This window comes from Ascaphus truei, chromosome 2, assembly GCF_040206685.1.
Source record: "Ascaphus truei isolate aAscTru1 chromosome 2, aAscTru1.hap1, whole genome shotgun sequence".
NCBI lineage: Eukaryota > Metazoa > Chordata > Amphibia > Anura > Ascaphidae > Ascaphus > Ascaphus truei.
In genome coordinates this window covers 425,665,578-425,679,622 of record NC_134484.1, presented here as the reverse complement: position 1 = coordinate 425,679,622, position 14,045 = coordinate 425,665,578, and the positions used below count along the sequence as shown (strand labels likewise).

Genomic DNA, 14,045 nt, shown 5'->3' with positions numbered 1-14,045 from the left:
TACTGTACATTGTATGGTGGCGGGTTTGTTGCTTTTTCTACCCACCATAACTTTTTAAATGTTATTTCCATTTGAAATTCCCTAAAACTACACAGAACCAATGTCAAACCCTTCCACACCATGCTGCTAGATTTAGTAAAAGCTGCCTGCTGTATTTCATTGTAAACAATATCCTTACCTAAACTGCTCTACATTCAAGTTACAAGAGCAAGGAAATGAACCCAGTCTAATCCAAAGAATGGGGGCCAATATCAAACAACCATTAACCCCTTTTTAGCAAGAGTAGTATTGCACACATTGTCAGGGAAGAACATTGGATCATTCTGTACATCTTCATGACACAAACAAAAAACAAACAACGTACAGTAAATAGTGATCGCACAAGAACCCCAAAAATAAAGGGGCTGCCACATTTAATATAATTAGGACACCTGAGCAAATCTCAGGAATAAGGCATTTAGCTTGCATAACATTGGTCACCATCAGGGACATATTTAGCCATTTTATGACTTGGGGTCAAATGTAATAAAGAGCACTATGTATAGTGAACATTTAAGATCCAACAGCAAAGTTAATTGCATTTTCTTTTGGGAGAAGCTCAACTCTAACCTTTTCCTCAGTGCTGCCATGTAAATCAGGGGAAAAGAAGAAAAGTTTTTGTTTCTGGAGAAGCAGTGAAGAGGGATTATAAATAAATCTCAATTTAAGATGCTGGAAGTATCAGAGATTGAAATACAGCAGGTCACAAATCCCATACTGCTGCCTCCTGACATTTGGGATACACAGTAATAAGGTATTCAGTCATTGTATATTTTAGGCAGACAAATGCTATACATGTTTGTACTTGCATACAAATACTCAAAAACCTACAAAGATTAAACGAATCATGAAATATGTTCTACCCACTGGCCTCAAAGCCTCTCTTCCAACTCATTTCTCCATCAACAAATGTGTCTTACTTTTCATGCACTGAAATGGGATCAGGTCCAAAATCAACCTCCCGAGAGGAACCGTTTAATCTATTAAACCAGGAGACCTAAAAAGACAAGAGGCAGGAAAAAACGGATCTACAACTGTTGGCAATTCATGGATTTTACATGCAGAAGGCAATATAAGCCAGTGAAGTATCAAATAATTTTCTTTTCTTTTTTTTAAAGTGCCTTCTCTGTGCAATGTTCTTGAGCAGACTCGTACACACTTCTCAAAACTCTCTGCATAGTCCTTACACTGTATGTAAAGGTCAGCCGCCAGGCAAAAGAGCACTCTCCACAAACACTGTATGCAGGATTTCCTGGACAGAACTCACTCCTGGGTTGTTTTTTTTTTTTTTTAAAGCTTTGTGCAGCTTTAATTCTAATATAGAGATAAAGGCCATAGTCTATAAATTGAAATCAATGGGGCTCTTCATGCGAGTGCCAGATCGGTGCCATCGCTCTTTATAGAATAAAGGCCATAATAGCTGAAGTTGTTTTTTTTCTACAGCAAAACACAAAATTCCTACATAAAAAAAAAATTACAGTTTTCCCCACTCAGTGCCATTTTTGAGTTAAAAAATGAAAGCTTCAAAGGGCTGCTATTGCAACGATTTAGAAAAGCACCACACTTCCTCTTTTGAAATAGGCAACTATATTAGGTACTCGGCGAATCAAGATCTTTGTCGATCGATCGAGGGAGAACTGGTCGATTATCTAAGCTGTCAATTAGAACAAACACACACAATTGTATTGTATGTCTTTTTTATATAGCGCCATTAATGTACATAGCGCTTCACAGTAGTATTACATGTGGTAATCAAATAAATAACAGATAATATAAATAACAGATCATGGGAATAAGTGCTTTAGACATAAAAGTAACATTAAGAGGAGTCCGTGCCCCGAGGAACTTACAGTCTAACTGGTAGGTAGGGAGAACGTACACAGACAGTAGGAGGGAGTTCTGGTAAGTGCGTCTGCAGGGGGCCAAGCATTATGTATCATGTGTTCAGAATATCCACAGTGCTATTCATATGCTTCTTTAAGCAAGTGTGTCTTAAGGTGGGTCTTAAAGGTGGATAGAGAGGGTGCTAGTCGGGTACGGAGGGGAAGGGCATTCCAGAGGTGTGGGGCAGTCAGTGAAAAAGGTTTAAGGCGGGAGAGGGCTTTAGATACAAAGGGGGTAGAAAGAAGACATCCTTGAGAAGAACGCAAGAGTCTGGATGGTGCATAACGAGAAATTAGGACTGAGATGTAAGGAGGGGCAGAAGAGTGTAAAGCTTTAAAAGTGAGGAGAAGAATGGAGTGTGAGATGCGAGATTTGATCGGAAGCCAGGAGAGGGATTTCAGGAGGGGAGATGCTGAGACAGATCTAGGAAAGAGTAGAGTGATTCTGGCAGCAGCGTTTAGGATAGATTGTAGGGGAGACAGGTGAGAGGCAGGAAGGCCGGACAGCAGGAGGTTACAGTAGTCAAGACGGGAGAGAATAAGGGCCTGAGTCAGAGTTTTAGCAGAGAGGAAAGGGCGTATCTGTTATATTGCAGAGGAAAAGGCGACAAGTTTTAGAATGTTTTGAATGTGAGGGGCGAATGTGAGAGAGGAGTCTAGTGTGACCCCTAGGCAGCGTGCTTGGGCTACTAGGTGAATGATCGTAGTTCCAACAGTAATGTGGAAGGAGGTAGTAGGGCCAGATTTGAACAGAATATAAAATGGCAAGAGGTAATACCCCTTTCAGATTGCAGTGTTTCACCTATGCTTAGAATAAGGGATGACCATTTCTCAGAAATAGTTACAAATGCAAGATAGAATGGTCAGCCAGGATCATTGCAGCCACAAGGCAAATTAGGCACTTGCCTAGAACGTTGGCGGTGGGAGCAGAGGAGGAGGACAGGCCGTGGGCACGTAGCAGGGCGGAAGCGTGAGGTGGACGACAGCCTGAGAGGAGCGAGCCTCAGCGGTCCAACCCGGAAGTCTTCACCGACTTCCGGTGTCTGCCACATCATAGGTCCTCCCCGGCCGTCGTCATCCTCCTCAGCCCTGCTCCACTCCAGCATTCCCCTCCGCCTTCCTCAGACCTCTGCAAGCCAGCCAGGCATTATTTGGGTGAGAGGGGGTGGGGCGGGGCGGAGAGAATAATATTATATAAATTAAAGTTTGTGCTAAACTTTTTTTTATTATATAATCATATTGTGTGAGGCATTGTATCTTTCATATATCTTGTACACATTTTATATGTTCTGTATGTCACAAAGTACATTTTTTGTTTAAATTGTAAATTCTATAAGTCTACCTTGTTAGAAGGTTATTTGGAATGTATCTATTTTGTTCTTACTTCATACCAATTGTTCTATATTATGCAGAGAATCTCTGCTATTGATGCATCATTGGGTGTTCTGATTTGTGAACACAACTTGATATATGCTTTAGAGTAGGCATTTGGATCCTATTCCATTTGCAAGGTCAATTAACTATTTATTGTTGATACATTAAAGAGGCAATCCAAGCAGCTTAAATTAATATTTTTTTTTTTAATATATGCAGCATTTGATTACCTTCATTGAAAACAATTTACCTAAGCTGCCTATCGGTTCTCCCATGATAGCTCATAAAAATCCTGCTTCTAAGGGTTCACTAAATGGTTGCCTTTGCGTTTCAAATCCATCCTTCAGTCAGTGCAACAGCAGCTACAATGTATATTACTAAGGTAGCATCATCTATTTTTACAGTTTACAGCTCAAACTGCTGGGAATATTGGCAACAAATGATCACAAACAGGAAAGGGTTATGAAGATCTTGCACTGCTGAGGTGTACTAAACCTACCATAGAAATCAAAAGATGCTCAGTATATTAAAATGCATTAAAAATGGTAAGAGTTGTTTTTTTTTTTGTTTTTTTACAGTAGCACGTATCTAATACAGTACTACATTTTTTTATTTTTTTTAGATAAAACACCACACATGTAGGATATTGCTTGGATTGCTCCTTTAATTGATGCAGCAATGGGAATGTAGAATGTTGCATGTAAGAAGCTATGAGGAGTAGCACTGAATAGTACTCCAGACGTGGAACGTGGCCACTGCTGTGCTAGCAAGACACGGTCACGCATCCCTCTGCAACCAGAAACGCAAGAAACGGACGCGACTTAAACAGGGCGAGACGTCGGCGAGACTGCACAATCACTGCAGCACTCGTTTCAGATTTGAAAGTTATGCATTTTCTATGCAAACACCAAGTGTACTGTACATCTCTGAAAGTGCCTGATTTTTAACTTCTAAAACGGTAAATTGCGATTGTCTACTATTGCAATTCCTGCTTTTAACGAAGATATTTATACCATCTGGAACATAAGATCACCCTAGGAGGTGGATTTTTCAGGCCGAGTCCGCTGTTACCATCCTTACATAGATAGGGGCTTTCCCCCACTTCTGGGAAATGAGTGTACCTCATCTCCCCTTTCATTCTACCTCTTCATTATGAACATATTGCACTATTTTGGTATTTCTATCTTTTTATTTTCAGTTACAGTATCTGAAATCTTTAGCTTCAGAGTTATGAAGATTCTGCTCTGGAAGAACTTTTGGAATAGTTCTTTATATGGTTTAGAGCTGCATTTAATACTTATTTCATCATGTGTGAATATTTTCTTTAGTATCACTTTTTTCCCCCCACTCATTTAATACAAGATATGACTTTCACATATAGTTTCCCCTTATTTTGATCACTGTTCACTGGTTAATTGAAGCGCCTCTCCCTCTGTTGTTCACATTACAGTACTCCCCAGCAGAGCATCACCAGCCAAAATATGAAGGGAATGAAGGAGTTATTCACCGACAGCTTATGAATGGCACTTCATCGCCACCTGGGAATAGACAGCCATAGAAGTACTGAGCGTGGGATCTTTCTGCAAAGAAAAGCTTAGGCTGAAGGAATGGCTCAGCGAGTACAGGCACCATTTCTTAAAAATAAAAAATTATACCAGGGTAACCTGGTTCGAATCCCAGTACCAGCTCCTTGTGCTTTAGGTACAAAAAAAAAACAAATAATAAGATCGGAAAGTAGTCCCACAGCATGGTCAAACATGGCTCCTTGAGAGAAGTGGCTGAGGAACTGTATAGGGCAGGAATGGCCAATTCCAGTCCTCAAGGCCACCAACCGGTCAGGTTAAGCATATCCCAGCTTCAGCACAGGTGGCTCAATCAGACTGAGCCACTTGTGCTGAAGCTAGGATATCCTTAACTTGGCCCTTGAGGACTTGAGTTGGCTATCCCCGGTACAGGGGGACTGCAAATGTTATTAGAGATGCAATTGTAAGTGCTGATAACGGAACCTGGTACATGAGAAGACAGGACATCTGCTGTATGACATCCCAAGGCCTGCGTTATTTCTTAACCCTAGTTCATATCGGAGTGCTGTCCAAATGCACAAACCAGAACCATTACGCAACATCTATGAAATGATAGAGTAGTTGCCAATTTTCCAAGTATTGCTCCATGGCTTATTCATAACACACGTTCAGCAAACACATCAAGGAGGTAGCAGAGTTCGTAAATTCACGGACATTCCATAGTGCTGCCATTTAGATTAAGCGGTCAAAGAGACCTCAAAAGCCATTAAACAGATCAAAAATTATGAAAGAATGAAAAAAAAAATGCCATATTTTTTCTCTAAGTAATTCCAATAAGTTAGTGGTGCGCAAACTTTTCAGTCTGTGCCCCCCTCCTCCCCTCTCTCTCCCACCCCTATTTACTTTCGGCGTTAAGACGCTGCGGGGTCACGTTGCCATGGTAACGTGACCCCGCCACATCATTTGACGCCAAGTTGCCGAAGACGAGGTAAGGGCAGATGCAGAGGCCTCACAGGATCCCCCGGCATTTCATTTAAATGCCTTGGGGAAGAGCGCAGGGCCTCGAACCTCCGCACCCCCCAGTTTGCGCACCCCTGTAATAAGCGTTTTTTTCCGAATCACACTATTTAGATATGAAGAATGTGTGTAGTCCATAGCAAGTGAATACATTGTGTACAGGTACAGTCCTGCGTAGTATCAATGCTATACAAGGGAAAACAAATAGTATGATTTCAATATAGTATATCCCACTGTATGTCAAATGGTTAAGGATTGTATGGTTTATCCTCAAATTGTATAACACAATATAAAAATGTTACCAACTAAGCATAGGAAACAACGTTTATTTATAAATGTATTTTCGTACCATATACAGTTAGGTCCGGAAATAATTGGACACTGACACAATTTTCGTAATTTTGGCTCTGTACGCCACCACAATGGATTTGAAATGAAACAACCGAGATGCAATAGAAGGGCAGACTTTCAGCTTTAATTCAAGGGGTTGAACAAAAATATTGTATGAAACGTTTAGGAATTGCAACCATTTTCATACACAGTCCCCTTATTTCAGGGGCTCAAATGTAATTAGACAAATGATCACAATCATAAATAAAATGTTCATTTTTAATACTTTGTCAAGAATCCTTTGCAGGCAATGACTGGTGATGTATATGCGTTCCAGACTTCAAGCAAACACTGGGTTTCATCCTTTACGACAGCTGTCTTCAGTTGTTGTTTGTTCGTGGGTCTTCCTGCCTTAAGTTTTGTCTTCAGCAAGTGAAATGCATGCTCGATCGGTTGAGATCAGGTGATTGACTTGGCCATTGCAGAATATTCCACTTCTATGCCTTAAAAAAAAAAAAACACTCCTGCGTTGCTTTCGCAGTATGTTTTGGGTCATTGTCTATCTGTAAAGTGAAGCGCCGTCAAATCAACTTCGCTGAATTTGGCTGAATCTGAGCAGACAATATATCCCTATACACTTCATAATTCATCCGGCTGCTTCTTTCTTCTGTAACATCATCAATAAACACTAGTGACCCAGTGCCATAGTAAGCCATGCATGCCCATGCCATCACACTGCCTCCACAGTGTTTTTTATAGATTATGTGGTATGCTTCGGATCATGAGCCGTTCCAAGCATTCCCCATACTTTTTTCTTCCCATCATTCTGGTACAGGTTGATATTAGTTTCATCGGTCCAAAGAATGCTGTTCCAGAACTTGGCTGGCTTTTTTTTTTTATATTGTTTGGCAAAGTCTAATCTGGCCTTTCTATTCTTGAGGCTTATGAATGGTTTGCACCTTGTGGTGCACCCTCTGTATTTGCTCTCGTGAAGTCTTCTCTTTATGGTAGACTTGGATAATGATATGCCTACCTCCTGGAGAGTGTTCTTCACTTGGCTGGATGTTGTGAAGGGGTTTTCCTTTACCATGGAAAGAATCCTACGATCATCCACCACTGTTGTCTTCCTTGGACATCCATGCCTTTTTGTGTTGCAGAGCTCACCAGTGCGTTCTTTTTTTTCTCCAAATGTACCAAACTGTTGATTTGGCCACTCCTAATGTTCCTGCCATCTCTGTTGGATTTTTTTTTTTTTTTTGCAGCCCAAGGATGCCCTGTTTCACTTGCATTGAGAGCTCCTTTGACCGCATATTGTGGGTTCACAGCAACAGCTTCCAAATGCTAATGCCACACCTGGAATCAACTCCAGACCTTTTACCTGCTTAATTGATGATGAAATAACAAAGGAATAGCCCACACCCGTCCATGAAACAGCTTTTGAGTCAATTGTCCAATTACTTTTGGTCCCTTGAAAAAGAGGGGGCTACATATTAAATAGATGTAATTCCTAAACCCTTCATCCAATTTGGATGTGAATACCCTCAAATTAAAGCTGATAGACTGCAGTTTAAGCCCATATTCATTATTTAACTGTAACTTGAATTTATTTTGGTACACAACCGAAACAAAAAAACTTGTATCAGTGTCCAATTATTTCCGGACCTTACTTGTAGGGAAAATGTTACTACAAAGAAGCAGACAACAGTAAATAACATTCAAACGTTAAAAGGTGCAACATTAACAGCTTAGGACATCTTTTTAGAAAGGAAGGGTATACAGGGATATACCAAATAAGTAAACATGGGAAGGATGTTGATCCAGGGAGTAATCTGATTGCAGTTACTGGAGTCAGGAAGGAATTTATTTTTCTCCTTATGAGGTCATTGGTTGATACTGTACATCACTGGGGTTTTTCTTTTGCCTTCCTCTGGATCAATATACTGGATGTACGGATAGGATAAAGCATCTTGTCTAAATTTAGCACAAGTTGAACTTGATGGATGCGTCTCTTTCAACCTCCCCATCTACAGTTGTTGGAGCCATAATGGGGGGAAAAAAAGCCTTCACATGGTCTCAACTTATATATTCTCTATTTGTTCGAACACGCAACTGCCCACCCCCCCCCCCCTTCCAACATTGTACTGCGCTGCGGGGATATGTAGGAGCCATACAAACCAAAGACAAAACGCATTTAGCCATGTATCACCTACTCGGCTGGGTTAACCTGGTTCATATTTTAGCGCATGTTTGTTTTACAGCTTTTGCTTTTCAAACGTGTGCATGAGAGCCCAGGAAAATCACAGATGCCAGTGGACTCGAAAACAAAGCTTTTATCAGTGCTATTTTAGGAACAAATTGTAGGGAAACACCTATGAGGCCATTGGTAGGTTACAATGATTGTGCCTTTGTACCGGAATAATAAATGCCGGTTTTCACTTGACTGCCCTTTTTCATAAGCATTCAGAACCTTGAGATTCAGTGAGCAGCACATCAAACAAAGTCAAACAACAAGCAATTGTTGAATATTTGCCAGTTAGAGCAAGACATACAATGCACAGGCCTGTCTTTCACCTTTACCAGCTGTATGGAAATAGGTCTAGGCTTTAATTTGTCAGAAACAAAAAACAAACAAAAAAAAAGCACATTACAAAAGAAGGTCTATATAGAGTATGAGTCTCATCGGATGATAAAAGAACCAACACAACGAACTGCTAAGCAGCTATTAGGCTGAATAGCGTAAAAACAAACGGTACACTTAAAGCAGCAGCCACCTATTCAGACACATTTGTGGTAAGCAGAGCAGGGCACCCTGACCAGAGCATTAGATACAAGTATACCTTAAATGAGGATCCCATGTCAAAGCCATAAAAACAGCTAGCAAAATAATGTCTGCACTAAAGCTGGGGAGTGGGAGCCTCAGGAGTAATAGAATAAAGTGCTTCATCACTGAAAGGCCAGTAAGTTTGGAGCAGTGCCCAGGGCTGTACAGTCACTAGAACGAGAGGCGACCTCCCACGCATTTTAGCCGGGCCTCCCACTTTGCTTGCGCTTTACCCACTCTACAAAGCCAACTGCTTTGTTACGGGATCGCTGAATAACATCACGGTTGTGCTCCAGATTCTGCAGCACTGGAGCAGAAATGTATTGACCAAGGCTGGTTCTATAGTGCGGGCAGGCGCTACGCCGTGCGCACGGTAGTTTTAGTTGGCTGAGGATAGCCAGCCATTCTATAATAGGGCCGCGCGCGCACTGCAGGGATCTTGGAGCGGACCGACGAGGGAGAAGATGAGGAAATTAATGGTCTCGCGCCGCTATCGGCGCTGTAAAGTGTGTATGTGTATACAGATTGAGTTATGTATTAAATAATATTAAAATAAAAAAAGTTGTAACACACACACACACGTCAGATTTTCTGGATATTCTGCACAGGTGAGCAGTCTTTGAGCCAGCTGTGCTGAAGCAGAGATATCCTGAAAACCTGACCTCTTGGTAGTCCTTGATGACTGGAGTTGCCAACCCCTAAACTAAATGGATTTTCAGCGAGCAATTTCTAGGCTACTTTTACCCTCATAATACAGAGACACTGATGCATTATACAGTTAGAGATAGCAATTATGCTGCAATTTTGCAAAAGGTTAACTTAGCAACAAGACTTGTCTGGTCTGACATTTTCTTCATCTTCTGAGGCCACTTTGGTTACCTTCAGACCGAGAGCTCCGTTTTAACCTACCAGAAACACCGTCATTGTAAAAATCTGATGCTCTGTTCAGGGTTTTGAAAAATTAAAAAACAGCAAGAATAGAGCTCAAGTTAGTAAAAATGGTATGAAGAATTATTATTATTTTTAAACATGCTTGGTAGCCAGATGCTTTGATATTTAGCATCATTTTGAAAAGACAATACCGATGGCTCAGCAAACAATTTTCTAGAGGACAAAAAAGTGACAATATAAAGTTGGAAAAAAAAAAGGTTCGTAATCTGTTAAAAACTGACTTAAGTGTAATTTTCACAGTTTTAAAGTAATATAATGGCAAGGAGTGTGGCAAGTGGTCTTCGTAGCGATGAAAAGTCACTGGGTTTTATTTGGTTAAGACAAGCTGTGATAGCCCCGAAATATATGCAGTATTCTACCACTTCAGCACACGACAAGGACTCGAGTTACAAGTTACATCTCAAAAGTACATGGTATTGTTTTATAGCGGGTCAGGCCAAAATAACTCCGACCTGGTTTTCTGCATTCGTCTAGAAGTGGGATTATCCAAGAGCAAACCTGGCCTGGGACTGTGGGGTGATTAAAATCATAGATTCACAACTATTTTGAAAAGTGAAATTAAGCAACGCCCTTACATACCTTAAAATAAATTCCACAAGTGATCTGGGCAAACGCAAACGGGTGTTGCCAGGATGACTGTCACCATGTCTATACATTTAATAAATAAAAGATATTTGGGATTCAATAGAATGCCTATGGCTGTGGAAAATAAATTCATGGCAAAGGAGCTTAGCTGATTGAATGGACATCAAACGACTGGTTGATTTGGCAACATGTGTCAGATATCCATTTGTCTATCAAACCTAGGAGTAACCAAGTCAAGACTACTCTTTTGCCTGCGGCAAACTCACACGAACGCGATGAGGTGGCTCACAATATTATAAGTTACGGGGACAGCGTTTTAAGACATTATGCTCAGAGGCATTTTTAAATGTTAAAAACTATTCTCTCCCAAGCCTTAAAAAAATGTCACTAGAGATAAATAAAGGGGGAGTTACAGACATGACCCAGGTGATGGGCTTATTCAGTTCCAATGCAGGAATATTTAGGCTAAAAACCATGCATTTTGGATATCGTCCCACTCTATGGCATTTCTTCAACACTTGTCCAACTTCTCATACTTGCACGACAAAATCTTAATCACTTAAATCACTTTTTGCCATTAGTTCTTGGGAAAGTTACTGTTTCTAGACAACATAAAAGTATTCATATATGTATGCATGTAGATGGCACTTTACAGTCGTAACATGAGATAGGAAGTGCTTCATAGATAAAAGTAACATTAGGAAAAAGGTGTCCCTGCTCGAAAGAGCTTACACTGAGTGGGTAAATAGGGAGAATTTACAGGGACAGCAGGTGTGGGGCTGTATTGGTATAATAAGTGCATCTGCAAGAGGTTACGGTAAAGGGGGGGAGGCGGTGGGAAGGGGGGGGGGAGGCGGTGGGAAGGGGGGGGGGAGGCGGTGGGAAGGGGGGGAGGCGGTGGGAAGGGGGGGGGGAGGCGGTGGGAAGGGGGGGAGGCGGTGGGAAGGGGGGGGAGGCGGGAGGCGGGAGGAAGGGGGGGGGGAGCGGTGGGAAGGGGGGGGGAGCGGTGGGAAGGGGGGGAGGCGGTGGGAAGGGGGGTGGAGGTGGTGGGAAGGGGGGTGGAGGCGGTGGGAAGGGGGGTGGAGGCGGTGGGAAGGGGGGTGGAGGCGGTGGGAAGGGGGGGAGGCGGTGGGAAGGGGGGGGAGGCGGTGGGAAGGCGGTGGGAAGGGGGGGGAGGCGGTGGGAAGGGGAGGTGGGAAGGGGAGGTGAAGGGGGATGGAGGGGAGGTGAAGGGGGGTGGAGGGGAGGTGAAGGGGGGTGGAGGGGAGGTGAAGGGGGGTGGAGGGGAGGTGAAGGGGGGTGGAGGGGAGGTGAAGGGGGGTGGAGGGGGTGTGGAGGGGAGCTGAAGGGGGTGTGGAGGGGAGCTGAAGGGGGTGTGGAGGGGAGGTGAAGGGGGTGTGGAGGGGAGGTGAAGGTGGTGTGGAGGTGAAGGGGGGGTGTAGAGGAGGTGTAGGGGAGGGTGGAGTGGAGGTGAAGAGGGGGTGAAGGGGAGGTGGAGGGGGGATGAAGGGGAGGTGAAGGGGAGGTGAAGGGGGGGGTGGTGGGGAGGTGAAGGGGGGGTGGCGGGGAGGTGAAGGGAGGGGGTGGCGGGGAGGTGAAGGGGGGGGTTGGCGGGGAGGTGGCGGGGAGGTGAAGGGGGGGGGGTGGCGGGGAGGTGAAGGGGGGGGGTGGCGGGGAGGTGAAGGGGGTGTGGAGTGGAGGTGAAGGGGGGGGGTGGCGTGGAGGTGAAGGGGGGGTGGAGGGGAGGTGAAGGGGGTGGAGGGGGTGGAGGGGAGGTGAAGGGGGTGGAGGGGAGGTGAAGGGGGTGGAGGGGAGGTGAAGGGGGGGTGGAGGGGGGGTGGAGGGGAGGTGAAGTGGGGGTGAAAGGGGGGTGGCGGGGAGGTGAAGGGGGTGGCGGGGAGGTGAAGGGGGGGGCGGGGAGGTGAAGGGGGGGCGGGGAGGTGAAGGGGGGGTGGCAGGGAGGTGAAGGGGGGGTGGCAGGGAGGTGAAGGGGGGGTGGCAGGGAGGTGAAGGGGGGGTGGCAGGGAGGTGGGGAGGTGAAGGGGGGTGGAGGGGAGGTGAAGGGGGGTGGAGGGGAGGTGAAGGGGGTGTGGAGGGGAGGTGGAGGGGAGGTGAAGCGGGGTGGAGGGGAGGTGAAGCGGGGTGGAGGGGAGGTGAAGGGGGGGTGAAGGGGAGGTGAAGGGGGGGTGGAGGGGAGGTGGAGGGGAGGTGAAGGGGGGGTGGAGGGGATGTGGAAGGGAGGGGAAGTGGAGTGAGGGGAGGGTGAGGGGAGGGGTGGGTGAGGGGAGGTGAAGGGGGGTGAGGGGTGGGTGAGGGGAGGTGAAGGGGGGTGAGGGGAGGTGAAGTCCGCTCACTCACCCGTCCGGCAGGTCCCACGTGGATCTGAGGCGGGAGGCAGCGTGTTGTGGCCGCTCCCCCGCTGTGTCCCGGGCGCTCGCTCGCTCCCCCGCTGACTGTAGCGGCGCCGGGGGTGGGGAAACGAAAGCGCGGGAAACAGGGAGGCTTCCGGCCGCCGCCATCTTGGGCACTCGGTGCCGCGAGGCAGGCTGCCTGGCCACTGGCTGTTCCCCCGCCGGGGAGGGGGGTGAGTTGTGAGCGCCGGGGAGGGGGGGGGGGCATGTATATGTGTGGGGGGGGAGAGGTGGGAGATACAGAGGGGGGGTCTCGCACGGCCGCTGACACTGGGTGGGGGGCCGCTGACACTGGGTGGGGGCGCGCTGAAGGGGTAATAATAGTGTGTGTGTCCCGCTGACTGTAGCGGCGCCGGGGGGGGGGGGCGGGGTGAAAGCGCGGGAGACACGGGGAGAGGAGGAGGTGCGCGCGGGTCACGATGTTCAGGGAGGTGTGTGTGTGTGTGACACTGTGTGTGTGACAGTGTGTGTGTGTGTGTGTGTGTGTGTGTGTGTGACACTGTGTGTGACACTGTGTGTGTGTGTGTGTGACACTGTGTGACACTGTGTGTGTGTGACACTGTGTGTGACACTGTGTGTGTGTGACACTGTGTGTGTGTGACACTGTGTGTGACACTGTGTGTGTGTGACACTGTGTGTGTGTGTGACACTGTGTGTGACACTGTGTGTGTGTGTGACACTGTGTGTGTGTGTGTGTGTGTGTGTGTGTGTGTGTGTGTGTGTGTGTGTGTGTGTGTGACACTGTGTGTGTGTGTGTGTGTGTGTGACCGTGTGTGTGTGTGTGTGTGTCAGTGTGTGTGTGTGTCAGTGTGTGTGTGTCACTGTGTGTCACTGTGTGTCACTGTGTGTGTGTGTGTGTGTGTGACACCGTGTGTGACACCGTGTGTGTGTGTGTGTGTGTGTGTGTGTGTGTGTGTGTGTGTGTCACTGTGTGTGTGTGTGTGTGTGTGTGACACTGTGTGTGTGTGTCACTGTGTGTGTGTGTGTGTGTGTGTGTGTGTGTCACTGTGTGTGTGTGTGTGTGTGTCACTGTGTGTGTGTGTGTGTGTGTGTGTGTGTGACACTGTGTGTGTGTGACACTGTGTGTGTGTGACACTGTGTGTGTGTGTGT

The 14,045-nt window shown here is 45.8% G+C and overlaps 1 protein-coding gene across 5 annotated transcripts in view; it reads right to left on the bottom strand.

Annotated features, from left to right (window-relative positions):
- The window catches only part of SVIL (supervillin), a 191,890-nt gene that overhangs the window by 133,796 nt on the left and 44,049 nt on the right, over positions 1 to 14,045 (bottom strand). Inside the window, exon 1 of one of the 5 annotated variants that reach the window (XM_075587691.1) lies at positions 960 to 981. The exons of the other annotated variants lie outside the window; for them this stretch is intronic. Coding sequence (XP_075443806.1) covers positions 960 to 966 — 7 coding nt within the window. The 5' untranslated portion in view covers positions 967 to 981. Of the gene's footprint in view, positions 1 to 959; positions 982 to 14,045 lie in introns of those variants that run through there. 5 annotated transcript variants of the gene reach the window in all.